General features: G+C 39.9%; 1 protein-coding gene and 1 long non-coding RNA gene across 3 annotated transcripts in view; both read left to right on the forward strand.

The window, feature by feature from the left end:
- LOC149443264 (uncharacterized) overlaps positions 1 to 27,792 on the forward strand; it is a 93,072-nt gene that overhangs the window by 33,368 nt on the left and 31,912 nt on the right. Inside the window, exon 3 of one of the 2 annotated variants that reach the window (XR_016306675.1) lies at positions 16,948 to 17,099. The exons of the other annotated variant lie outside the window; for it this stretch is intronic. This is a non-coding gene — a long non-coding RNA (uncharacterized LOC149443264). Of the gene's footprint in view, positions 1 to 16,947; positions 17,100 to 27,792 lie in introns of those variants that run through there. 2 annotated transcript variants of the gene reach the window in all.
- On the forward strand, positions 21,487 to 22,425 carry LOC149443266 (olfactory receptor 5A2-like). Its single transcript, XM_089655674.1, has one exon. It carries the CDS (start codon positions 21,487 to 21,489, stop codon positions 22,423 to 22,425), a length of 939 nt encoding a protein of 312 aa, XP_089511800.1.

The following is a 27,792-nucleotide window of genomic DNA, read 5'->3' on the forward strand; positions in this document are numbered from 1 at the left end:
ACATGGAGATCATATCCCCCTTATGTATTATACATGGAGATCATATCCCCCTTATGTATTATACATGGAGATCATATCACCCCTTATGTATTATACATGGAGATCATATCACCCCTTATGTATTATACATGGAGATCATATCCCCCCTTATGTATTTTACATGGAGATCATATCCCCCTTATGTATTATACATGGAGATCATATCCCCCCTTATGTATTATACATGGAGATCATATCCCCCCTTATGTATTATACATGGAGATCATATCCCCCCTTATGTATTATACATGGAGATCATATCCCCCTTTAATCTCCTCTTCTCAGAGAATACATTTAGTTCCTCTAATCTTTCCTCATAGTTGAGCTCCTCCATGCCTCCTATCAGTTTGGTTGCCCTTCTTTGTACTTTCTCCAGTTCCCCAATGTTCTTTTTGTGAATTGGTGCCAAAAACTGAACTGCATATTCCAGATGAGGTCTTACTAATGATTTGTATCGGGGGAAATGATATCTCTCTCTCTGGAGTCTATACCTCTTAATACAAGAGAGGATTTTGCTCGCTTTAGAACCCGCAGCTTGGCATTGCATGCCACTATTAAGCTTGTGATCTACCAGAATCCCCAGATCCTTCTCCACCATTGATTCCCCCAGTTGTACCCCCCTAGTATGTATGATGCATGCATATTATTAGCCCCCAAGTGCAGAGCCTTACATTTATCAACATTAAACCTCATTTGCCACATAGTTGCCCAATTACACAGTGCATTGAGGTCGGCTTGTAAGTTGGAGACATCCTGTAAGGACGTTATTCCACGGCACAGCTTGGTGTCATCTGCAAAGACTGAAATGGGATTTTTAATCCCAGACCCTATACAGTTTATAAATATATTAAAAAGTAAGGGAACCAACACTGAACCTTGGGGTACACCACTGATGACCCTAGACCAGGGGTGGGCAAACTTTTTGACTTGAGGGCCGCAATGGGTTCATATATTGGACCCGGGGGCCTGACCAAGAGTAGATGAATGATGTGTATGTGTTAATCGCCCATATAGTAATTCATCCCCCATAGTAATTCATCCTCCATATAGTAATTCATCCCCCATATAGTAATTCATCCCCCATAGTAATTCATCCCCCATATAGTAATTCATCCCCCATAGTAATTCATCCCCCATATAGTAATTCATCCCCCATAGTAATTCATCCCCCATATAGTAATTCATCCCCCATAGTAATTCATCCCCCATATAGTAATTCATCCCCCATAGTAATTCATCCCCCATATAGTAATTCATCCCCCATATAGTAATTCATCCCCCATAGTAATTCATCCCCCATATAGTAATTCATCCCCCATAGTAATTCATCCCCCATAGTAATTCATCCCCCATATAGTAATTCATCCCCCATAGTAATTCATCCCCCATATAGTAATTCATCCCCCATATAGTAATTCACCCCCATAGTAATTCATCCCCCATATAGTAATTCATCCCCCCTATAGTAATTCATCCCCCATAGTAATTCATCCCCCATAGTAATTCATCCCCCATATAGTAATTCATCCCCCATAGTAATTCATCCCTCATATAGTAATTCATCCCCCATAGTAATTCATCCCTCATATAGTAATTCATCCCCCATAGTAATTCATCCCTCATATAGTAATTCATCCCCCCTATAGTAATTCATTCCCCATATTAATTCATCCCCCATAGTAATTCATCCCCCATATAGTAATTCATTCCCCATATTAATTCATCCCCCATATTAATTCATCTCTCATATAGTATTTCATCCCCCACAGTACTATTCCCCCCAAGTAGTAAGCCAAGTCCCCCCTGTGTCATTTCACTTACCTTTGCTCTGCGCGTTCCTCTCGCCGTGTTCCCGCGCCGTTCCAGTCTTCAGGGCGGACTGTGAGAGGAGCCTAGCTCCCCTCACGTTCCTCATGCTGCCCCGCCTACACACATTCTGACAGCCGATGTTTGCCACGCTCCGCGGGCCGGATTAAAAGGTCCGCCGGGCCGTATACAGTCCGCCGGGCCGTAGTTTGCCCATTGCTGCCCTAGACCATTCAGAGTATGAATCATTAACCACTACTCTCTGAATACCATCTTTTAGCCAGTTTTCTATCCATTTACATACAGATTTTTTCAAGCCTGTAGACTTTACCTTACATATTAGCTGTGAGTGCGGAACTGTGTCAAATGCTTTTGCAAAATCAAAGTATATCACATCCACCGCCACCCCTCTGTCCAAGTATGCCATGTCCACTGCCACTGCTCTGTCTAAGTATGCCACTTCCACAGCCACCCCTCTGTCCAAGTATGCCACTTCCACCGCCACCCCTCTGTCCAAGTATACCACTTCCACAGCCACCCCTCTGTCCACGTATACCACATCTACAGCCACCCATATGTCCACGTATACCACATCCACAGCCACCCCTCTGTCCAAGTATACCATGTCCACCGCCACCCCTCTGTCCAAGTATACCATGTCCACCGCTACCCCTCTGTCCAAGTATACCACGTCCACTGCCACCCCTCTGTCCAAGTATACCACATCCACAGCCACCCCTCTGTCCAAGGTTTTGCTCACCTCCTCATAAAAAGAAATCAGATTTGTTTGACAACTTCTGTCTTTCATGAAACCATGCTGCCTGTTGCTTAAAATATTTTTTTCCAGCAAGAACTCATCTATATGGTCTTTTATTAAGGTCTCCAGTATCTTTCCAGCTATAGACGTTAAACTAACTGGTCTACAATTACTTGGTAAAGATTTTGACCCCTTTTTTGAGGCTGAATGCTGCCCAATGATGGAGAGTACTAGGCATAATCATACTCACTGGGTAGTAGGAGCACTGCACAAATGACATGCACTGCAACAGCACACACTAGTTTATTACAACAAGAGCAATGGACACAGGCACATAGTGCCCAAATAATGTCAGGTGGGAGCCCTATATAGCAGCACTGAGAGGAACAATCTCCCTTAACACTGACTGGCTTTTACAATCACTTACAGTATTGCACAGCTTTTAAAAGATCAGGACTAGAAGGTGAATAACATTTGGGCATGAGCTGTGGGAGGAACTACTGTACTGGAGAAGTGGATGGGGCCAATATTCTGGAATGGTGAGTGGATTTTGTAGAAGACAACAGTGTTGTGCAGGAGAAGGGTATGCTTTATGGCTTCATTAGTAATACCTCATCTGGAATATGCAGTTCAATGTTGGGCACCAATTCACAAAAAGAACATTTGGGAACTGGAAAAAGTACAGATAAGGTCAACCTAACTGATAAGAGGCATGGAGGAGCTCAGCTATAAGGAAAGATTATTCACCTTGAGGTCATCACAAAGGACAAGGGGGCACTCTTTACATCTGGAAGAAAATAAATTTAATTTCCAAATACATAAAGGTTTCTTCACAGTAAAAGTTGTCCTCGGAGTTATTGTTTAAAGTTGAGCATCCCATATGCCCCTAGACCCCATCCAAGGTGTTTACCACAAATAAAACAACAAAAACAAACCCATTGACTGGCTACTAACTCTGAATGGAAGTTGGAAAAATGTGTGTTGCCTGGCTGCACAAGAAATAGGGGAACCCAAATTCAGCAGCTCCCAAGGGGGAAGAGCTACATGTAGAGTTTCTCATTTGGGATTTCCCTGTGGGAACTTGCCTGGCAGTTGTCTGTAGCAAACACGGTGGACTGCTGTATTCATGTGGACTACAAGAGTCATCCAGTTATCCAACAGTGGCTGGGATTAGTGACTTTCCTGCTTCAGATCCTGCTAATATCAGTGGGAAATGCTGATCTCTATACCATCATCCATAGCAACCACAGCAGCTCTTGAGGCGGTAGAGATACATTGATGACCTGTTAATTGGGGATGTGGTGCCCAAGTGATCTCCCATCAGTCCTCAAAGAAGTAAAAGAGAGAGTGTCAATGACTTAGGGTTTTGCACAGTAATTACCAATTCTATTGTCCTCAGAAATGTATTTGGTTATAAATAAAAAAACATCAAATTTCGTGTTTTTGGGTCACTGGTTTACATGCATAAAATGCTTAGGTGTCCAATGCATGTTTTCTGAGATTTTTAGACAAAGTAAAATTTTATATTTTTATTTTATGGACTATCATGCCTCAATAGAGTGCAAACTGAACAATAAATAGAAAAAGTCTAGGAATTAAGTAATACTCAAGGGGACTTCTGTGTTTCCCGTGGTTAACAGAATTTCCTATGGGACACGTTCACATCTCAGCGTTTGTACCCAGAGCATTTTTTTTTGGAAAGGGTCAGGGCCTTTTTTAAACGCAGAAGTTGTGTTTTTGGTTCTAAAGACTTTAATGGAGACGCTGCAGAAAAGCATGTAGTGTGATTTCTAGGCAATTTTGTTGCCTAGAAACAAGGGAAAAAAAACGCAAAACGTGTCAAAAACACACTGCAAAAAGGAATGCACAAATGGCTCAAATGCAAACTGCATAGGAGTGTACCGAGCATTAGGCATGTTGTGTGAATGGGAACACATGACAAATGTATAGTGGGGTTTTCTCAAACTTGACTGCGAAAGTGGAAATACGCTTTAACCACTTCCTGTCCGGACACTTTTAACCCCTTCCTGTCCAGGGCAATTTTCAGCTTTCAGTGCTATCACACTTTGAATGACAATTCCGCGGTCATGCAATACTGTACCCATATGAATTTTTTACCATTTTTTTGAGACAGATAAAGCTTTATTTTGGTGGTATTTATCCACCGCTGCGATTTTTTTTTTTTGCTATGTAAATGAAAATGTCCAAAAAATTTTTTAAAAAGTGTTTTTTTAAATAAAATTTTGCAAATAAATAATATTTCATCATAAATCTTGTCCAAAATTTATTCCGTTATTTTTTTAGTAAAAAAAAAAAACCAAATTAGTTCATAACCAAAAATTATAATTTTTAAACTTTTTTTTTACATTTTTATTTTATTTTTTTATATTATTATTATTTTTTTTTTTTTTACATACTGTCACCCTAGCAGTACAGTGTCACCATGGTGACACTGTACTACTTGTGGGAGGTGATGAAGATTTTTTTGTTTTGTTTTACACTGATTGCTTTTATACTCATATAGGGTATAAAAGCAATCATTTCCCTTTCTCTCTGTCTGCATTCTTGCAGTCATTAAGAAGTACTGAGTGAGCTGTGATTGGTCACAGCTTGTCACATGGTACAAGGCTGTTGTGAATAGCCTTGTACCATGTGACCTATGTGATCATTCACAGATTTCAACATAAAAAGCAATGATGTCACAAGTGACATCTTGCTTACTACTTTGCATGTGATTACTGATTGTCCAATCAGTGATCACATGATCGAGACCTCGTACAGAGGTCCCGTCCGACGATCGGTGTTTCACTGTGTCTGGAGGACACAGCGGGCACCGGATTGCGGTGCTGCGCACTCCCAGGGAGCGCGCACAGCTAGAAAAGGCGAGTGCCGTTTATGAACAGCAACCCTCCCCTGGACTGCCACCGCTTGCCGTTTATAAACAGCAGGCAAGTGGTTAATGTACATAGAAAGGTGTGAATGAGCCCTCATTCTCCTCTCTTCCTTAGGCTATGTCTGTGTATATACCAACTCATCTACTCAACAATACAATGATTGCAACTTCTAAAATAAATTGGTTTTAATGGATAATTAGTAAAGGGCAGTGGAAGGTTTTTTTTTGTTTTGTTTTTTTTTGGGCTTTTTTGTGTGAATGTAGTGCTCAGTCAATATAGTCTCTGCAGTATTTAGCAACACAAACAACATTTCTATAAGAAATCCCTACATTCATTATTGTTGCTCTTGAAAAACCATAATGTGTATACAAACATTGGTTATCTGTATAAAAAAATAATCAGGCCCTTGGGATAATTATGGATAATCATGCCTCAATAGAGTGAAAGCTGAACAATAATTATAAAGTCTGGAAATTAGGCAATACTCAGGGGGACCTAAATGCCAAATTAAATTGATCACATGGAAATAGGCACTTAGATCTACATTGCAGGACATATCTTGTTGGTGATAACAATGAATGGAGGAGCAGGAAGATGGCTTGTAACCCTGAAATTTCAAGATGGCCATATTAAATGAACAGCAGCTGCAATAAATGGTCTTTAATTTTAAGCTGGTGATAAATTGCAAAACTCTATTAAGGTCCAAAGACAGATTTACACTTCTTGCCCCTCGGGCACGCTATCTTGCACTGACCCTCTCTTAACCCAAACTGCCTAGCCTTTGTATTAGATGCCAGAGCCACAAAGAGCACACTTGGTCTAAAAGAGACAATTTTCACATTTTACGAGGGACATTCAATTAAACTGGACCTTTTGAGTTTATATAATAAAAGAACAAATTTCAAGGAGTGAAAACTGCATTCATTTTTCAACATACTCCCCTGCTACATTTACACACTTATTCCAGCGTTTAACTAATGCCTGGAAAGCTTCAGCATAGAAAGATTTGCCAGTACGCCTGAACCATCCTAGGACAGCCGGCTTCACTTCATCATCATTGTGTTCACCGTTCCCACAGAAAGATTAGTCTATTACGCAGTTTCATGACAGGTTATGCGTCAATCCAGGATCAGGCGTTCCATGTGTTGAATGTTCACTGGAATGACTGCTGTGGGTTGAGAATCACCACGGCCAGGATTGTTACTGACAGACGTGCGGCCATCTTTGAAACCTTTACATCACTCAAATGTCTTACTGCGGCTGAGGGTCTCATCACCGTACTGTGCATAAAGAAATCTGTAGATATCCGTGGGTTTTACACCTTTGTTTACACCTTCGTAGACCCCTTCGTTTTTTTCTCTGTAAACCCACAAGTCTAAAACCATTTTAAATGACCTTACTTCATATGAGACTAACAGAAAAATTAAATAAATAAAGGATGCATTTATAATAGTTGTAAGACTTGTATAGGTCTTCCAACCAATTATATGTCTAAGACCAATGTCCCAAATCCGTGTGCAGAAAAAGGGTTTTTATACCAAAACCCAAGCTTATATTCTAGAGCAGGGGTGGCTAACCTGTGGCTCTCCAGCTGTTGTGGAACTACATTTCCCATGAGGCATTTCAAAGATGGGAAGTTACTGACTTGCAGAGGCATGATGGAACTTGTAGTCCTGCAGCAGCTGGAGAGCCGCAGGTTGGCCACCCCTGTTCTAGAGAGACTCATTGCCTCAAAACATCAATAAATTAGTTGCATCATATAAAGTTTACAAGCACCGCTTACTGTTGAGCAAAATATGCCATTAAACGTATCCAAGCTTCATCCTTTATAGCAGGGGTCTCCAAACTTTCTAAACAAAGTACCAGATTACTGCCATTGAGACTTTAGGGGGGCTGGAATGTGGACAGTCAATGTAGAAAATGCCCCAGAGGTTTGTCTTAGGCTGGGTGGTCAATGGTGTTGGAGCAATAAAATATGCAGCATCTGTGGTCAGTCTGTGCAGAAAAATGTAACATGTATGCATCTTTCTGTACAGAAAAAAAAATCACTTGATACCAACATTATGGTTTTAACCAGACACAGAAAACAGAAAATCTCTGCACATGGTATGAACAAGCCCAAAGATTCTAACCTACATGTTTTTTTCCATCAGTTTTTATGAAGGCATAGGAGTTCATTTACAAAAATGGGAGCGTACTAAATCTAATCCTGCTGTACATAGAAACCAATCAGCTTCCAGGTTTTATTGTCGTTGCTTAATTGAACATGCGGAAGTTAGAAGCCGATTGGCTACTATGAACATCTGAACTAGATTTTGCACTCTCCATTTTTATTATATCAACCCCATGGTGTGAATGATGTCTTGATGCAGAAATATGTAAAATGTATGGATCTTTCTGTATTTGATCACCTGCAGATTTTGTAAGTTTGCCCACTTACAAAGAAATGAAGGGTCTAGATTTTTATCATAGGTGTATTTTAAATGATAGAGACAGAATATCAACCAAAAATCCAGAAAAAATACATGATACAAATGTTATAAGTTGAGTTGCAGTTCAGTGAGTAGAAAACGTATTTGATCCACAAGCAAAACATGACTTGGTACTTGGTGGAGAAACCCTTGTTAACATGACTTGACTACTTGGTCAAAACATGACTTGGTACTTGGTGGAGAAACCCTTGTTAACATGACTTGACTACTTGGTCAAAACATGACTTGGTACTTGGTGGAGAAACCCTGGCATACTCACAATAATGTTTAAATACGCTATATTGCCAAGTATTGGGACACCTGCCTTTACACACACATAAACTTTAATGGCGTCTTAGTCCATAGGGTTCAGTATTGAGTTGGCCCACCCATTGCTGCTATAACAGGAGTGTGTCTTTGGGAATGTTTGACCATTATTGTGAGGTCAGGCACTGATGTCGGACAAGAAGGCCTGACTCGCAGTCTCCACTCTAATTCATCCCAAAGGTGTTCTATTGGGTTGAGGTCGGAACTTTGTGCGGGCTGGTCAAGTTCCTCCACCCCAAACTCGCTCATTCATTTCTTTTTAAACCTTGCTTTGTGCACTAGTGCACAGTCATGTTGGAACAGGAAGGGACCATCCCCAAACTCTTCCCACAAAGTTGGGAGCATGAAATTGTCCAAAAAGTCTTGGTATGTTGACGCCTTAAGAGTTCCCTTCACTGGAATGAAGGGGCCAAGCCCAACCCCTGAAAAACAACCCCACACCATAATCCCCCCTCCACCAAACTTTACACTTGGTATAATGCAGTCAGGCAAGTATCGTTCTCCTGGAAACTGCCAAACCCAAACACATCCATCAGATTGTCAGACAGAGAAGCGTGATTCATCACTCTAGAGAACACTTCTCCACTTCTCTAGAGTCCAGTGGCGGAGTGATTTACATTACTGTATCAAACGCTTTGCATTGTACTTGGTGATATAAGACTTGGATGCAGCTGCTTGGCCATGGAAACCCATTCCATGAAGCTCTCAATGCTCTGTTGTTGTGCTAATCTGAAGGCTACATGAAGTTTGGAGGTCTTTAGCTAATGACTCTGCAGACAGTTGGTGACTTCTGCACACGATGCGCATCAGCATGCGCTGAACCTGCTCTGCCATTTTACGTGGCCTACCATTTCATTGATGTTGTTCCCAGTCGCTTCCACTTTATTATAATACCACTAACAGTTGAAATATTTAGTAGCCAGGAAATGTCACAGATGGACTTATTGCACAGGTGGCAACCTATCACGGTACCATGCTTGAATTCCCTGAGCTCCTGTAGTCTGCATGCCTGGGTGCTTGATTTTATACACCTGTGGCCGTGGAGGTGACCCAGCACACATGACTGATCCAGATGGCCCCACTAGCTGAAAAACAACTGCCTGAGCTCTCGGAGCTGTCATCAGATAGACTATATAAGGGAATGGATTGGCATCATGGTAACATCATTGCCCAAATATGGCCAAAGGACAGTGATGTCACTGCTAATCCTAACCCTTTGCCTAAGGGGCCAGGGAATCCTGGCCACGTAAGGAAAAGTTCTGGGATGATAATTGTTCCTAAGGATTTGGTGGGTTCAAGCACCTGTTGCTTGCTTAGGAACCAGTAACAGTGGGAAGCTGACATATATAGAAGCAGTAAATAAAACACTTCTATAGCTGATCCTCAGTTCTGGCCAAACAGGGTGCTGGATGGGCAAAAGATGAACACCCAAACAGCCAAAATTCAGTCTAAACTTCTGAACTTGGGGTACACCACCTTAGACCATTCAGAGTATGAATCATTAATCACTGCTCTTTGAATATGGTGTTTAAATCAGCTTTCTATCCATTTACAGAGTGAAACACTTCATTTAAAAACAATTTTATATTCACTAACTGAAAATGCATGTATGCACATTCTTTGACAATAGGGCAAAAACAAATGTAAATAGGCTATATCCTGCACTGTTCAAGAATAAAATCATTGATTTAAAATTGAGTAATCATACTACATCCACGGACACTCCTTTTTCTCTTTCCCTCATAAAGAGAGAGCAGATATGTTAGACAACTTTGGTCTTTTGTGAATCCATGCTGAGAATATTGTTATGGGGATAGGAGGATTCCAAATCCACCTCCTTTCCATCTACTAAGCCTGGGAGAGTCCAGAAGAGACCACAATGGGAGAGGGCAGGAGAGGGAAAGTCAGGTTCATGAAGCCAGGTTTCCGTAATTGCAAGTAGGTTAACCTCCCTGGCGGTATTCCCGAGTGTAGCTCGGGGTAAAGTTTCAGTACCACAAGCGGTAACCCCGAGCTACACTCCGGAATACCCTGCAGCGCTGCTCAACGATCCCTCGATCACTTACCTTGTCCTGCATTCCCGCGATGTCCCTCCTGCAGTGTCCCTGGCAATGTAATCCGGCGGATGCCGGCATCTGTCATCTGGGTTCCGTCCCCTGTGAGCATCAGGACGTACGGGGAATGGAACGGCGGGAAATTCAAAAATGACAAAAAGTGACATTCGCTAAAATCACTAAAATCACTAAAATCACATAGTAAAACATTCCTGTATCAAACCATTTCACATACATTTTGTACCGAGTGCTTTGTCCTGTGCCCTGCCTTCATTTTTACTGTTCTTTCTGCCTGGAAACTGAGAAAAGTCCATGGTGTCCAAAAAGCGTCCCTTTAGGTCAAAAGCACTTTTAGACCGGCTAGAGAACAGCGATAGTAAATTAGAACCACTTGCAGAATTGAGTGATAATGATTCGTGGGGGAAATTCGTCATCCGACACTGAAATTGATTTTGCGACTTTGCTCAGTGATGTGCGAACTTGGCGCTATATTTCAAATTTCAGTGTTTTTGGTTTGATTATATTATTGAATTAAATTTATTATTATTGTATTATTATTTTTATGATTATTTATTAAATTATAATTTATGATTTAGTGTTTCAAATTTTATCATACCTGGGATGTTTACTAGACTCTTGTTCGGACAGATTTCAGTGAGTTATTCCTAAAAATGACAGCCTACAATAAAAAAAACATATTTCCATGCAAAAAAATGTACCGCTTTCAGCACCAAAAATCTGAAATAATCACACCGCCAGGGAGGTTAACCTCCTTGGCGGTATTCCCGAGTGTAGCTCGGGGTAACATTTCAGTACCACAAACGGTAACCCTGAGCTACACTCGGGAATACCATGCGGCACTGCTCCGGCATTTGTTCTTCACTTACCTTACCCTGCGCTCCGTAGATGTTTCCCCTGCAGCGTCCCCGGCCTTCTCCTCCGGCCGATGCCGGCATCCGGCTTCTGTGTCCTGTCCCTGTGACGTCGGGACGTACAGGCGCCGCTGGCGGCGGGAAATTTAAAAATTTTAAAAAATGTCTTTTTTTTTACATTAAAAACATTGCTGTCTCAACCAATTTCACATACATCTTGTCCCTAATGCTTTGTCCTGCACCCTGCCTGCATTTTGTCTGTTCTTTCTGCCTGGAAACTGAGAAATGTCCATGGCGTCCAAAAAGCGTCCCTTTAGGTCAAAAGCGGTTTAGATCAGCTAGAGAACAGCGATAGTAAATTAGAACCACTTGCAGAATTGATTGATAATGATTCGTGGGGAAATTCGTCATCAGACACTGAAAACGATTTTGCTCAGCAATGTGCGAACTTGGCGCTATATTTTCACATTTCAGTGTTTTTGGTTTGATTATATTATTGAATTAAATGTATTATTATTATATTATTATTTTTTATGATTATTTATTAAATTATAATTTATGATTACGTGTTTCAAATTTTATCCTACCCGGGATGTTTACTAGACTCTTTTTCGGACAGATTTCAGGGAGTTATTCCTAAATTACAGGCCTACAATAAAAAAAATACATATTTCCATGCCAACAAATGGTACTGCTTTTGGTACAAAATTCCTGACATAATCATACCGCCAGGGAGGTTAAAGGAGTTTGTGATAAAAAGGTCATGGACAAAGTTGAGTTTGTTACAGACATGGATAACACAGAAATGGATACACCCACCCGCCACTCTTATACTATGCAAGGATGGGGATTATGGTCACATGACAGCAGGTAAATACCAAAAGAAAAAAGTACAACCATGGAGATTATAACAATTTTGCACTTAGCAATTAACCTTAAGGACTGTGGAGAAGGATTTGAATGCAGGTTTTCCTTCCATTTTAATAGTAAAAATTTTATTAACTTCCTCTGGTCCAGACAAGGGATAAGTGTCATTCTGGGAAGATGTACAGGTACGTCCTCCCACTTGTGCACTTCATAGTGACATTGTACTATGGCTATGACTATGGTGATTGTGACGGACTGCCTGAGACCCCAACTGGGTATCTCCGTCAAACTACAGCTTCCTCTACTCAGAAACCAGAATATAGCAATTTCAGCCCAAAACCTCCCTAAAAACCAGACAAGACCAGTATATTAGGTAAAGACTGTAGGAAAACTGACCCCCCAGCATCAGACAGAACCGATGTTGGAGTAAAACAGGACTGACTGTATTAACAAACAGCACAGCAAACCTTCCCCCTAGACAGGTATGGCACATATTACAAGTCCCAAGAGAAGATTACATTACATAAACAAACAATAAAATACAGGAAACACAATGGATTCCATCCCGGCACCTAGCAGTCTGGACTGTGGAGGTGATTAACCTCCCTGGCGGTATGATTATTTCAGATTTTTGGTGCTGAAAGCGGTACCATTTTTTTGCATGGAATATGTATTTTTTTTATTGTAGGCTGTAATTTTTAGGAAAAACTCACTGAAATCTGTCCGAACAAGAGTCTAGTAAACATCCCGGGTATGATAAAATTTGAAACACAAAATCATAAATTATAATTTAATAAATAATCATAAAAATAATATAAAAATAATAAAAAATTTAATTCAATAATATAATCAAACCAAAAACACTGAAATGTGAAATATAGCGCCAAGTTCGCACATCGCTGAGCTCAGTCGCAAAATCGTTTTCAGTGTCTGATGACGAATTTCCCCCACGAATCATTATCACTCAATTCTGCAAGTGGTTCTGATTTACTATCGCTGTTCTCTAGCTGGTCTAAAACCGCTTTTGACCTAAAGGGACGCTTTTTGGATGCCATGGACGTTTCTCAGTTTCCAGGCAGAAAGAACAGACAAAATGCAGGCAGGGCGCAGGACAAAGCACTAGGGACAATATGTATGTGAAATTGGTTGAGACAGCAATGTTTTACTATGTAAAATGTAAAAACAAAAATGACATTTTTTAAAATTTTTAAATTTCCCGCCGCCGGCGGCGGCGGCGGCGGCGCCCGTACGTCCCGACGTCACAGGGACAGGACACAGAAGCCGGATGCCGGCATTGGCCGGAGGAGATGGCCGGGGACGCTGCAGGGGACACATCGTGGGAGCGCAGGGTAAGGTAAGTGAAGAACACATGCCGGAGCAGTGCCGCAGGGTAAGCCCGAGTGTAGCTCGGGGTTACCGCTTTTGGTACTGAAATGTTACCCCGAGCTACACTCGGGAATACCGCCAGGGAGGTTAAACAAAGTGAGAGCTTATAACCTAAAACAAAAAAAAAAAACAAATACAGCAAAAAATTGTTGATGCCAGGAAACCTGTAATAGGAAAAAAGGTTCTTAACCTCACATATGTGGGAATTCACCCCCTGCAAGTAACACACAGGATAATAGCTCACTATGCACAGTATACCAAGGGGTCCCACAAACAGTCCCTACGGCCCATAGAAAGATAGCTGGTACAATTCATGGCCAGCCAGGTACTCAGGGCAGTGATATAACCAGGGCAGGTACTAGACTATTTTGTAGCCTAGACAAGACCAGCTACTTCACCCCTCTGAGCACACATACTCTTTCCCCTCAAATTTTAAAACTTAGCCCAAATCCTCCCCCCAAAATCCCCCTCCTAGCATAAATCCCTCCAATCTCACCTCCTAGCACAAATCCCCCCAAATTACCTTTCTCAATGTAAATCCGTTTCCCCACCCAAATCCCCCCTCCTAGCACAAATCCACTCCAAATCCCCCCTCCTTGCAAAATGTTCCCCCAATCCCCTCTCCTAACACAACTCCCCCCAATCCCCCTCTCCTAGCAAACCCCTCCCCCCAATCCCTTCTCCCAGTATAAATTTTCCCCAAATTATCTCTCCTAGCACAAATTTCTCCCCCCCCAAATCCCCCCTCCTAGCACAACCCCCATCCCATCTCCTAGCACAAATCCCCCCAATCCTCCTTCCTAGCACAACCCCCCAATCCCCTCTATTAGCAAAAATCCCCCCCTCCCCCAAATCTCTCTCCTAGCACCTCCCCCATCCCATCTTCTAGCACAAATCTCCACCATTTCTCCCCCCCTAGCACAACCCCCCCCATCCCCTCTCCTAGCACAAATTCCCCCCAACCGCCTCATAGTACAAATTCCTCCCAATCCCCCCTCCTAACACAAATCCCTCTAATCCCCCTCTCCTAACATAAATCACCCCGATACCCTCTCCTAGCACAAATTCATCTATATTTCCCCCTTCTAACACAAATCTCCCAATCCCCCCTCCCAGTACCAATTTTTTTCCTTCATTCCCCCCACATAGATCAAATCCCCCCAAATCCCTCCTCTAGCTAAAACCCCTCCATCATCCCCATTACCCATCCCAGCAAAAATAGCCTCCTTCCCCCTCCTGCATAAATCTCTCATCTCAGCCCAAATGATTGTTACCTCTCCCCCCTCCTTTCATTGTGTACAGTTCCCCTGGCCTGTATGCCCCCCCCCCCCGATATTACAGGTGGGAAACCAGATAGAGGTGCGTGTTGTACTGTGCTCTCCTTTCCTGTCAGTAGAGCGACCCTCCATACAGCAGATGACACAGGATCGCTCTTGGATCGGGCCCTACACAGATGGATTACTCCGCCCCCTATCTCCTTCAATGGCCACTCATTTCTCGGCAGCAGGGAGCCAAGGAATGAATCAAATACTGAACATGCTGATGGAAGAGCAATCCTGTGTCATCTGCTTTATAGAGGATACCAGGGGCAGACTGACAACTCATGGGGCCCCCAGGCAATAGGGGATCATGGGGCCCCTGTGTCCTTGGCCAAACTCAAAAAAGCCTATGAAAAAGGTACCAGGGGCATCTCATGGGGCCCCCCACTGACCCTGGGCCCTTCGGCAGTGCCCGAGTTTCCAAATGGTCAGTCCGCCCCTGGAGGATACTTTACTGACAGGAGAAGAGAGCACAGCCCACTTTCTCCTGTCATTTCAACTTTGCAGGCTTCACTGCTCCAGGTTGCTCTCCCCTTGTCCCAGCCATGAGTTCGGGGACAGAGGGAAGGTACTCAGCTGCCAGGCATGGCGTCCATGGAAAGATTGGCCTGGGGGAAGCCCAACTGGAATCTGTGGTCTACGTTATTTCTAGGTAAAAAATGAGTAGATTGTTTTGAAGCAGGAAAATTCAGACTAGGCAGGCAGTTCCCCACTCTATCTATGATAGACAAGGTTTGGAAAAGGATTAAAGATGATTGTCAGTATGATGGGGTATACTAATTAAACCCAAATTTATAAGAACTTCAGTTTCTGGTGCTACTAAAGCTGCATGGATTTAATCAATGGTCAGAAAGAGGCATTGCGTACATCTAACAACTATATAAGGGTCAACATCTGTAAGAGTTTCAGACCTTGCAGGAGGAGTTCAGTCTGCCTTTCAAATGCTTTTTCCAATATTTGCAGCTCAGACATGCTATCCAAACCCAATCTAGACATATTCCCTGGGTTTATGTTACACCCACAATTCTTAACCAAAGTCTATCAGGGACATCAAAGAGGGACACAGCTTTATAATGCACTGCTGCAAAAAAGGTCAACATCAATTCTCTGAGATGCAGATCGTATTATATATCGACCCCTAAATGATAAGGAGTGGTCTGACATTCTTTATAATGTAACAGGTATCCCTTTCTGCATCTCAGAGACTTACCCAATTGTTAGTTAGTTATACATTGGAGATATTATACCCCTCCAGAAACTTTTTAAGTGGCATAAGAGGTAAACTCCTTTTTGTCCACAATGTGAAAAGGATGTTGGGACACTGGTGCATATGATATGGAGATGTCCTAAGCTGGATGGATATTGGACTTGTGTATTGGACACTATTAATAATGTGTTTAGAGTTATTATTGAGATGGAACCCAAGATATGTGTATTGGGCTGGCTGGACAGAGAAGTATATGCTCTTCAGACCCTTATAGCGATCCTTCATTTGCTATTTATAGCAAGAAAATTCATAGCAAAGCAATGGATTTCCATGGCTCCCCCAACCCAGTAAATTAAGTCTTCCAAAGAGACCATATGGTTTTTCAACATAGGGGATGTCCAGGTAAATTTTCAAAACTGTGGTGCAATTGGCTGAACATACCAGGATTAACTACAATACAATTAGTTATGGTCAAGTTGCTAGGGAGAAGTATATAAGAGGGTATTTTCATGTTTTTTTTTTGTGGTAGATAATAGTAAGAGCAGCACACTAGTAGTTGAGGGATTAAAGTAGGTTGAGATCAACAGATGGAAGTATGGGATTGTAACAGATACTAATTAATAGGTAAATGGAATTTTGAGAAAAAATGTGGAGAATTTCTATGAAATTTAGAGAGTCTTAAGCAAAATGGTGTATTTCAATAATAATAATCACGTAATAATTATTGATTTTTTAAAGAATAAGTTTTCAAGAGGGCAAAAGGAATCTATGGTATATTTGGTGGTAAATATATATGCTTTTATTGTAAGCTATGAAATAATAAAAAGAAACGTGGAGAAGGTGCCACTGAGTGTAGATTGTAAACACTTTATTAAAAATCGATTAAAATTGCACTCACATTTTGAGAGATATACATGGGCACATCTTTAGTATATGGCTATCTTCCAGGGAAGATGTGGACATGCTGCAGATGTAGAACATGCAGAAGTTGGATCTGGAGCAAGCTTGGGGTTGTAAAGGCTGAGTCCATGTCAGGATGTAGTATGGAGGAGGCCAGATGAGCTCCATAAACTGTGGCAGAACGCAAGTGGACTGCAGCATTCCCCGTGACCACATGACCGGAAGTGACATGACAACATTTCGAAACATGCGCACCAGCTATGAAAAAATAAAATATTACGATAACCAAAGTGAACATTTTGCTTAATATGAGTTGTATATTTAATTGTATGTTTTTTTTGAATTGTGTATGTTTTTTGAAAATGGAAAATAAAACTTTAATAAAAAGTATCTGATTGGAGAAAAAATGTGGTATATGTTTTTCTATTGTGAATAAACATGGGTTTATGAGGTTTGCAAATCATTGCATTCTGTTTTTTTGTAGATTTTACACAGCGTCCCAACTTTTTTTGGAATCGGGGTTGTATTTAGCTGGTCCAGTTTGATATGCAGTTGTGCATGCCAGGAGGAACTGACTTAAGTTTGCAATATCATTGAGATTATTTTTTCATCTAGATAATTTGTTGTGAACTCTGCGGATGTTTTTCATTGAAAGTCCCTAGAGAAGATACCCAATATCTTGAGAATTAAATTAAAAAACATTGAATCTAATAAAGAATATAAAAGAGGATCTACAGACAAACAATTCTAGATCCAGGAAACTCTGTTTGGCTAGTAAAAGGTTGGCACACATTGCTTTGGAATACTATGTGGCAGCCTATTGTTATTCAGGTACATAGTTTGATGCCAAATTGCATCATTTTGTGCTTTCTGGTTATGTGACCATACACTATTTATATACCTTCAAAACATCTCTGAAAATGAGCTATTGGTAACATTTAAATAACTACAAATTATAACATATTATTGTTAATTCTATTACTGTTCACACATTGATTCTTTATAATTTGATTGTTAGTATGCTCGTTCGGTATAATTATATTCAGAGAAAGTGAGTATTGTCCAGAGCTCGGATTTAGATGTAGCATTTAATATTTTTATGACATTTTAAATATAGGACACCAAAGTGTTTTTTTTTTACAGAAGATAAAAACACTGTTTAGGCTTTACATGCCAAATCAAAAACAGTTAAATATTAATGGAAATTATTAAAGCAGAATTCAATGTGCTTATATGAATGTTTTAGTTATGGATAGAGTGGGGAAGAGTTTGAGCCTTTATTAGGTCCTTTTTGCTGTCTGTCGTAAGATTCACCCTTTCTATTTGTCCGGGTGATCATTATCACCAAGGCAGAATGTGATGGAAAATCCAAAATATTATACTCGTCATTAAAACATGAGATTGGGGAACTCTTTAATGTGGGCACCTGTTCCAGTGACAGTTTTCTGAGAGGTATTATGTTCTTTTTGTCTCCTCATGAAGGCCCCTTTCACAAGAGCAGTCCGATCGAGTCCACCTGTCCGATTTTCAGATGGATTGAATTGGACTCTCCATTCTCCTCTATGGGGCAGTGGATGTACACAGACTTGTATTACACCAGTCCACCTCCAATCCTATCTGATGTGCTAAAAACAAATAAAAAGGGATCCATTCCCCTTTAACTGAGCGGATCAGATCGGAGGACAGTTGGGTGTAAACTGACAGCTGGTCTGTTTACACCCGACCATCTAAAGAGTAAAGTGTTCTGTGTCCACTCTGCATATGTAGAGAGGACATAGTTCTGCCCTCTGCCCAGCGGGGGATCAATAAACAGATTCCCTTCTGACCAAACTGATTCAGCCCCGTGTGAAAGGGGCCATATGGAAAATATTAACTATATGGTCAGCAGCTGAACACAATTTTGTGGACCAGACTGGTACACAAAGTGAAAAAAGGTGCAGTGCTCTACCTTTAAACCTATGCCTAAACCATGAGTAAAAGCAAATAAAATTACACCCCAAACATATCACCTCTAAGATATATAAAATCCTTGTGGACGTAGAGGATGTAGAGCCCCCAGGATATTTAGGTAACTGGGAGAGGGAACTAGGCATAAAAATTACCCCGCAGCAAAAGGAAGGTATTTTTAACCGAACACACAAGGCAATAAATATGCGTACAGTAGAGATGAACTACAAATGCCTGGCTAGATGGTATCAAACTCCCATTATAACCCATAGGCAGCAGGGGGAGGGTTCCCCATGGTGCTGGAGAGGATGTGGAGAAAAGGGTAATATGGGTAATAAGGGTAATAAAGGGCACATCTGGTGGAGTTGCCCGAGAATACAGGTTTACTGGAGGGAAATAGCTTATTATATCAAGGAAATATGTGGGTTAAATATTCAAGGGGATCCACTGAAATGCTTATTCTATTAATCTGAGCCCATGGCGGAAGTAAAGAGGAATAAAGTATTGTACCATTTAATCAGTGCAGCAAAGGGATTGATACCAACATTTTGGTTAGTAGCAAAGGTTCCGAGGGTGGTGGATTGGTTAGATAGAGTGGAAGGCATCTTTAGAATGGAAGAACTGAGAAGTCTAGAAGAAGGCAAGATGGGGATATTTAAAATAATATGGAGTACTTGGTTAAACTTTAAAACCTCAGAATCTTATACAGAATTAATTAAAGTAAAGGAGGTAGCCTAAGAAATTAGGATGAGATTGGTTGAAATAACAAGTCATGGAGAAATGGATACAGATAAAGATACGACAGCGATGGTGGGGTGGGCGGGAAGGAGGGGTGGGAGAAGGGGGGGGGGGGTTATAGAACGTATTGATATTTATTTAAGGGAAGAAATGGAAAAGTATATGTTGGAAGATGAAAAGTTTAAATGTTATTTGTATAATTATGAAATAAAAAGTTAAATAAAATTAAAAAAAGCGAATAAAACCTATTTAGAAAACCTATGATTTATCTGTGTTATTATTTCATTCTTAAAATATAATAAAATAAAAATCCTTACTATATCTTCAATTTATGTGCAACACTATACAGATTATTGCTAAGTATATCCCTGGAATGTATAATAAGGTGTATTTCATCATTGCTGTGTCCTATGTGCAAATAAACATCAATTGTGCTAACTGCAAAATATTGTTCAGCAAGACTTGCAGAATATTGCAGAGCCTGAACCCATCCCCCAGTCATAGCTGCACCACCTAAGCCTTTGTGGCATCCCACAAAGTGAATTAAGCAGAGGCAGGGAGATCCTTTCACAGCACACCCTCAGGTACAGCTTCTATTCCAGCAAGGAGAACAGTGAGTTGCTCAATAGTGGCATTGCCAAATCTCTAGGTGGCTACCAAGCAGGAGTAGCTAGGTAAAGGAAGTGTGTCTATTTTGTTTTAGGGATTTAAGACAAAAGGTAAAATATTTGGGGTACTGATTATGCACTATTAACATTTCTAAGCTTTTTCTTATGAGATAGCAAATTTTCAGCTGTGTGCATTCAGGTCTACTTTTAATTACAATTGTAGCATGTTCTTTAATTATTTCACAGTTACAAAATTTAGTAATATGATTATGTATTGGTAAATGGACAAATGATCATATAGAGTCTCTAAATAAGGGCTTTAAATCCTACGTGCATGCAATAAAGTGAATGTTTACTCATATTATTATTATTATTATTATATTACTGCATATACACGAGGGTTGTTTCGCCAACATTTCTTAAGAATGCAGCCAACACATCTATAAATTTTCAAGATGCAATATGTTACATATTTGCTCTTGGGTTTAGAAAAACGTTAAGCTTGATGGAATATTTTATTTGCTCAAAAAGCAAAAGGACAAATTGATTTCATATTGTAAATTGTTATATTCGGTATATTGTTTATCTCTAATAATTTCTTTAATAATTATTCAAGGAACATACAAATTATACTGTAACATAAGTAACATCTTGTCCATCTTTTTGATAACTGCTATCTTAAAACATTTCAGTATTACTTATAGTACGGTTCCATGCAGTATGTCACTTGGATGGATCTTTTACATTTTATCCATAAGCCAAATATATAAACCATTCTGTGACATTACAGCAATAAATGATGCCTAAAACAAAAACAACCTGTGCCACAAGAACTATGTGAAACATTTGAAAGTGAATGCTGATGTGCCTTGATAAGAATCAAAAATATTGATAAAAATTTAAAAAAATATGAAATTAATCAAAAATATTTTTTTAAAAAATTTCATTTTTGTGGTGTTGGACATGTATTTTATAAACACAGAATTTATTATGATTTGTGTATAATTATTTTTGATTAATTTCATGTTTTGTGCTGTTTTATTGTTTCAGTAAATGATGCCTAGCTGTAACTTTTCTCAACCAACAGTGAAAGTAACAAATATTTTGTAATAAAAACTACTTAATTGTTTGTGTTTTGTGTCCACAAAATGGACCTAACCGGGTAGTCTGTACTTTTACTGGTGATTTATTTTCAGACTGAAGTTTTCCCTCATATAGACCTTTCTTATTTTGCTCCTAATTTCACAAAGTTTTAGGCTATAGGCCAATAGAATATTATTAAAAGAGTGTGACCATGGCAGCTGAGAACCAAAGTACAGTAATAGAATTTATTCTTCTCGGATTTGCAGACAATCCCAACATACAGTCTTGGCTGTTTCAGGTATTCTTACTTGTCTACGTGATCACACTGGCCATTAACATTCTCCTTATAGTGGCCGTCAGAACAGACAATCATTTACACAATCCTATGTATCTATTTCTTACTAATCTGTCCTTTTTAGACATCTGTTATACTTCAATCATTGTGCCCAAGATGCTACTTAATATTGTTTTGTCAGCAAAAACTATTTCATATACTGGTTGTGTTCTCCAAGTTTACTTCTATCTTTTTATGGGTGAGACAGAGTGCATACTATTGGCTTTCATGGCCTATGACCGATTTGTGGCTATCTGCAATCCCCTGCGTTACAATATTATTATGAATACGGTCTCCTGTACCAGGATGATTGGCTTGTCGTGGATGGTTGGTGGTAGCATAGCCTCCTTTGATATATATTTAGTATGCCAATTAAAGTTCTGTGGACATATCACCATCAACCACTTCTTTTGTGAAGCTCCATCCTTACTTCAGCTATCTTGTGGGGATAAATTTGTGGACAACACCATAACTTTGGTTGGTGGCTCCATATTGCTTCTAATTCCCTTGTGCCTCATCCTCTTTTCATATATACAAATTTTCCTTATCATTGTCAAACTCCCTTCTGGGCAATACAAAGCCTTCTCTACATGCACATCCCATCTAATTGTGGTGACCATCTACTATGAAACATCCATATTCATGTACATGAGACCAAGGAATTCAGATACTGGAGTGACAGACAAGATAGTGTCGGTGTTCTATACAAGTGTTACACCAATGTTAAACCCTTTAATCTACAGCCTAAGAAATAAAGATGTTCAAAAGGCTATTGGACAGTTGGCAAGGTGTAACATTGACCACCATGGCAGCTAATCATGTTGATCTCAGGATTATTTTTTACATACAAACCCCCATTGGTTCCATTGTCACTGTGTCTCACACAGGCATAGACAACTGACTATGGCAAGATATCTGTCACAGTGTAATACTGTGTGTTTAACCCTTTTTCTGCCAGGCCCTGTACTCCACTTTTAAACTCAGCTAGCCAGACCATTTTTGCAATTTTTTCATTGTTTATTTTTCCCTTACAGCTTTCAGAGTTTGTAAAAGACCCTTCTCCCCCAAGCAATATATTTTCTGAAAGTACATGACCAGTAGAATAAAAAGAAGGTGCTATTGATTTTTAAGGCCCCCCCGATATATGCACAAATGTTTATCAAATCAATATTTTTGCTGAAAATACACTAAAATCATTAAAAACACAGCAAAATGTACAAATTCCCTGCTAAATTACTACTAAATATAAAAGCTTAACCTGTGTAGAGTTAATAAATAACAAATATTTGGAAATTTTAAATTGTACCTTTTTGAAAAGTGGTGAAAATCAAACGTCTGCAAAATATTTAAATATACACATTTCTCTAAAAATCTGAAGGTCTTCATTTTTTCACTTACAGCTTTCAGAGTTTGTAAAAGACCCCCCTCCCCCAAGAAATATATTTTCTGAAAGTACATGACCAGTAGAATAAAAAAAGGTGCTATTGATTTTTAAGGCCCCACGATATATGCACAAATGTTTATCAAATCAATATTTTTGCTGAAAATACACTAAAATCATTATTAGCAGATAAAAACACAGCAAAGTTTACAAAATTCCTGCTAAATTCCTACTAAATATAAAAACTTAACCTGTGTTGAGTTAATAAATAACAAATATTTGTAAATTCGAAATTGTACTTTTTTGCAAAGTGGTGAAAATATAGAAATATCCAAATTTCTTAAAAAAACTGAAGGTTCTCATTTTTCACTTACAGCTTTCAGAGTTTGTGAAAGACTCCCAAAACATATATTTTCAGAAAGTTTGCATTTTTTCAAGACCTTTGCGTGCTAGCACTGGGGTAGGGGGCACTTTAATTGTTTTTAAATTAATAAATTATTTTATTGTTTTTATTTTTACACTATTACTTTCAATTTCTTTTCTTTGATCACTTTTATTGCTGTCACAAGGAATGCAATCATCCCTTATGACAGCAATAGGCACGTGGCAGATACTCTTTATGGAGGGATCTGGGGTCTAGAAGACCCCAAATCTCTCATCTGACCTCAAAAGCATTCAAACCACCAGGATTATACATGGTATATGATCTCCATGTATAATACATAAGGGGGGGATATGATCTCCATGTATAATACATAAGGGGGGATATGATCTCCATGTATAATACATAAGGGGGGATATGATCACCATGTATAATACATAAGGGGGGATATGATCTCCATGTATAATACATAAGGGGGGATATGATCTCCATGTATAATACATAAGGGGGGATATGATCAACATGTATAATACATAAGGGGGGATATGATCGCCATTTATAATACATAAGGGGGGATATGATCTTCATGTATAATACATAAGGGGGGATATGATCTCCATGTATAATACATAAGGGGGGATATGATCTCCATGTATAATACATAAGGGGGGATATGATCTCCATGTATAATACATAAGGGGGGATATGATCAACATGTATAATACATAAGGGGGGATATGATCGCCATTTATAATACATAAGGGGGGATATGATCTTCATGTATAATACATAAGGGGGGATATGATCAACATGTATAATACATAAGGGGGGATATGATCGCCATTTATAATACATAAGGGGGGATATGATCTTCATGTATAATACATAAGGGGGGATATGATCTCCATGTATAATACATAAGGGGGGATATGATCTCCATGTATAATACATAAGGGGGGATATGATCTCCATGTATAATACATAAGGGGGGATATGATCACCATGTATAATACATAAGGGGGATATGATCTCCATGTATAATACATAAGGGGGGATATGATCTCCATGTAAAATACATAAGGGGGATATGATCACCATGTATAATACATAAGGGGGATATGATCTCCATGTATAATACATAAGGGGGGATATGATCTCCATGTATAATACATAAGGGGGGGATATGATCTCCATGTATAATACATAAGGGGGGACATGATCTCCATGTATAATACATAAGGGGGGATATGATCACCATGTATAATACATAAGGGGGGATATGATCTCCATGTATAATACATAAGGGGGGATATGATCTCCATGTATAATACATAAGGGGGGATATGATCTCCATGTATAATACATAAGGGGGGATATGATCACCATGTATAATACATAAGGGGGGATATGATCTCCATGTATAATACATAAGGGGGATATGATCTCCAGGTATAATACATAAGGGGGGATAGGATCACCATGTATAATACATAAGGGGGGATATGATCACCATGTATAATACATAAGGGGGATATGATCTCCATGTATAATACATAAGGGGGATATGATCTCCATGCATAATACATAAGGGGGGATATGATCAGCATGTATAATACATAAGGGGGATATGATCTCCATGTATAATCATAAGGGGGGATATGATCTCCATGTATAATACATAAGGGGGATATGATCTCCGTGTATAATACATAAGGGGGGATATGATCTCCATGTATAATACATAAGGGGGGATATGATCTCCACGTATAATACATAAGGGGGATATGATCTCCATGTATAATACATAAGGGGGGATATGATCACCGTGTATAATACATAAGGGGGGATATGATCTCCATGTATAATACATAAGGGGGGATATGATCTCCGTGTATAATACATCATGGGAGATATGATCTCCATGTATAATACATAAGGGGGGATATGATCTCCGTGTATAATACATAAGGGGAGATATGATCTCCATGTATAATACATAAGGGGGGATATGATCTCCATGTATAATACATAAGGGGGGATATGATCTCCGTGTATAATACATAAGGGGAGATATGATCTCCATGTATAATACATAAGGGGGGATATGATCTCCATGTATAATACATAAGGGGGGATATGATCTCCATGTATAATACATAAGGGGGGATATGATCTCCATGTATAATACATAAGGGGGGATATGATCTCCATGTATAATACATAAGGGGGGATATGATCTTTACGTATAATACATAAGGGGGATATGATCTCCATGTATAATACATAAGGGGGGATATGATCACCATGTATAATACATAAGGGGGGATATGATCTCCATGTATAATACATAAGGGGGATATGATCTCCATGTATAATACATAAGGGGGGATATGATCTCCATGTATAATACATAAGGGGGGATATGATCTCCATGTATAATACATAAGGGGGGATATGATTACCATGTATAATACATAAGGGGGGATATGATCTCCATGTATAATACATAAGGGAGGATATGATCACCACGTATAATACATAAGGGGGGATATGATCTCCATGTATAATATATAAGGGGGGATATGATCTCCATGTATAATACATAAGGGGAGATATGATCTCCATGTATAATACATAGGGGGGATATGATCTCCATGTATAATACATAAGGGGGATATGATCTCCATGTATAATACATAAGGGGGGATATGATCTCCATGTATAATACATAAGGGGGGATATGATTACCATGTATAATACATAAGGGGGGATATGATCTCCATGTATAATACATAAGGGGGGATATGATCAACATGTATAATACATAAGGGGGGATATGATCTCCATGTATAATACATAAGGGGGGATATGATCTCCATGTAAAATACATAAGGGGGATATGATCACCATGTATAATACATAAGGGGGATATGATCTCCATGTATAATACATAAGGGGGGAATATGATCGGGTTAGCACATCTCATTCACCTTATGACATCCTGGTCCTCCTTACTCTTAAGCCTGGATGGGATGTATTACTGTTGTCAAAATGTCAATTTTACCTAATATCCTATACCTCTTCCATGTCCTACCCATCCCAGTCCCCTCCTATTTCCTAAGAATTTTTCAATATCGAACACTGACCTATGTCTGGGGAAGTACCAAGCCTTGAATCTCCAAAACAATTCTTTTTTCTCCTAAAATTAAAGGAGGCTTGGGCCTCCCACACTTCACCAAATATTACCAGGCGGCTCACCTTACTCAACTTACCAAATACCATGCAGTCCACTAAGTACTGCTCTGGGTTGCCCCAGAGTCTGTGGACTTTGATCCACTCTCTGTTGCAAACTTGCTGTGGCTCCACCCAAAGGATCATCGTGCTCTTCAAAACCTTGTCACCAGATACTGTTTATCTCTCTGGGACTCCCTCAGATTACGCTTTGGCCTGCAATCCCCCACAACCCTTTTCTGTCCTTCCTCCATAACCCAGCCTTTTATCCAGCCTGGACATCCCCGTTCTTGTTCCACATTTGGTCTTCTAACAATCTCATTTGGGCCCATAAGCTCATAACCCCAGACACCTTAAAATATTTTTCAACCTGAAACCTTTGAAACCTATGGTCTCCCAAGCTCTAAACTCTTATGATATCTTCAGATCAAACACTTTCTCATCCCCTGCCTATGAACTGATTCCTCCTTATCAGATATGTACAGATTCAAAAGGATTTGTAAGAGTGATTCACATGCCCGTGGCTTAATTTCCACAGTTTACTTTCAATTACTTGCTCCACCATAAAACTCAACTCTGCCATACGCAATAAGATGGAAGAGAGACCTAGATCTCCGCATGGAAACCACTGACTGGGATGACATCTGGTTCGCTGTGAAATCAGCTTCTCAAAATATAGTAGCCCTGGAAACTAATTACAAAGTACTCATGAGGTGGTACTTGGTTCCTACCTCCCCTCTTACCCACCCACTTACTTTAGGGGCTGCTCCAACCTTGGCATCCATTTTCACACATGGCAGGCTTGCCCTGTGGCCCACTCTTTTCCATATTCTCTCCACTATGTTCTCCTGTTCACTGGCCCCTGACCCAGCCACAGCTCTCCTCAATACGTGGTCACCAGACTTATCTCATAGACACTTCAGGCTCCCCTTGCAGGTCACAACTGCAGCAAAACAAACCATAGCCAAGGCCTGGAAATCACCTCACCCTAGTGTCCTAGAAACTAAACACAGAATCACCAGAGCCCTGATCCACGCCAAGGTCAAAGCCTCCCCTCCCCTCTCTACCCCTTCCCCTCCCTCTTTCTACCCTACTCTTTTCCATTTTCTTTTCCTATTATTTATATGGACTGCTGAGGCTCTTCTACTCGTACCATCCTCTTTTTCCTCCTTTTTTGTTGTTGTTCTGT

Source organism: Staurois parvus, unplaced genomic scaffold (assembly GCF_062004578.1).
Source record: "Staurois parvus isolate SC_StPar_1 unplaced genomic scaffold, SC_StPar_1.0 ptg000860l, whole genome shotgun sequence".
In the NCBI taxonomy this organism is placed as follows: Eukaryota; Metazoa; Chordata; class Amphibia; order Anura; family Ranidae; genus Staurois; species Staurois parvus.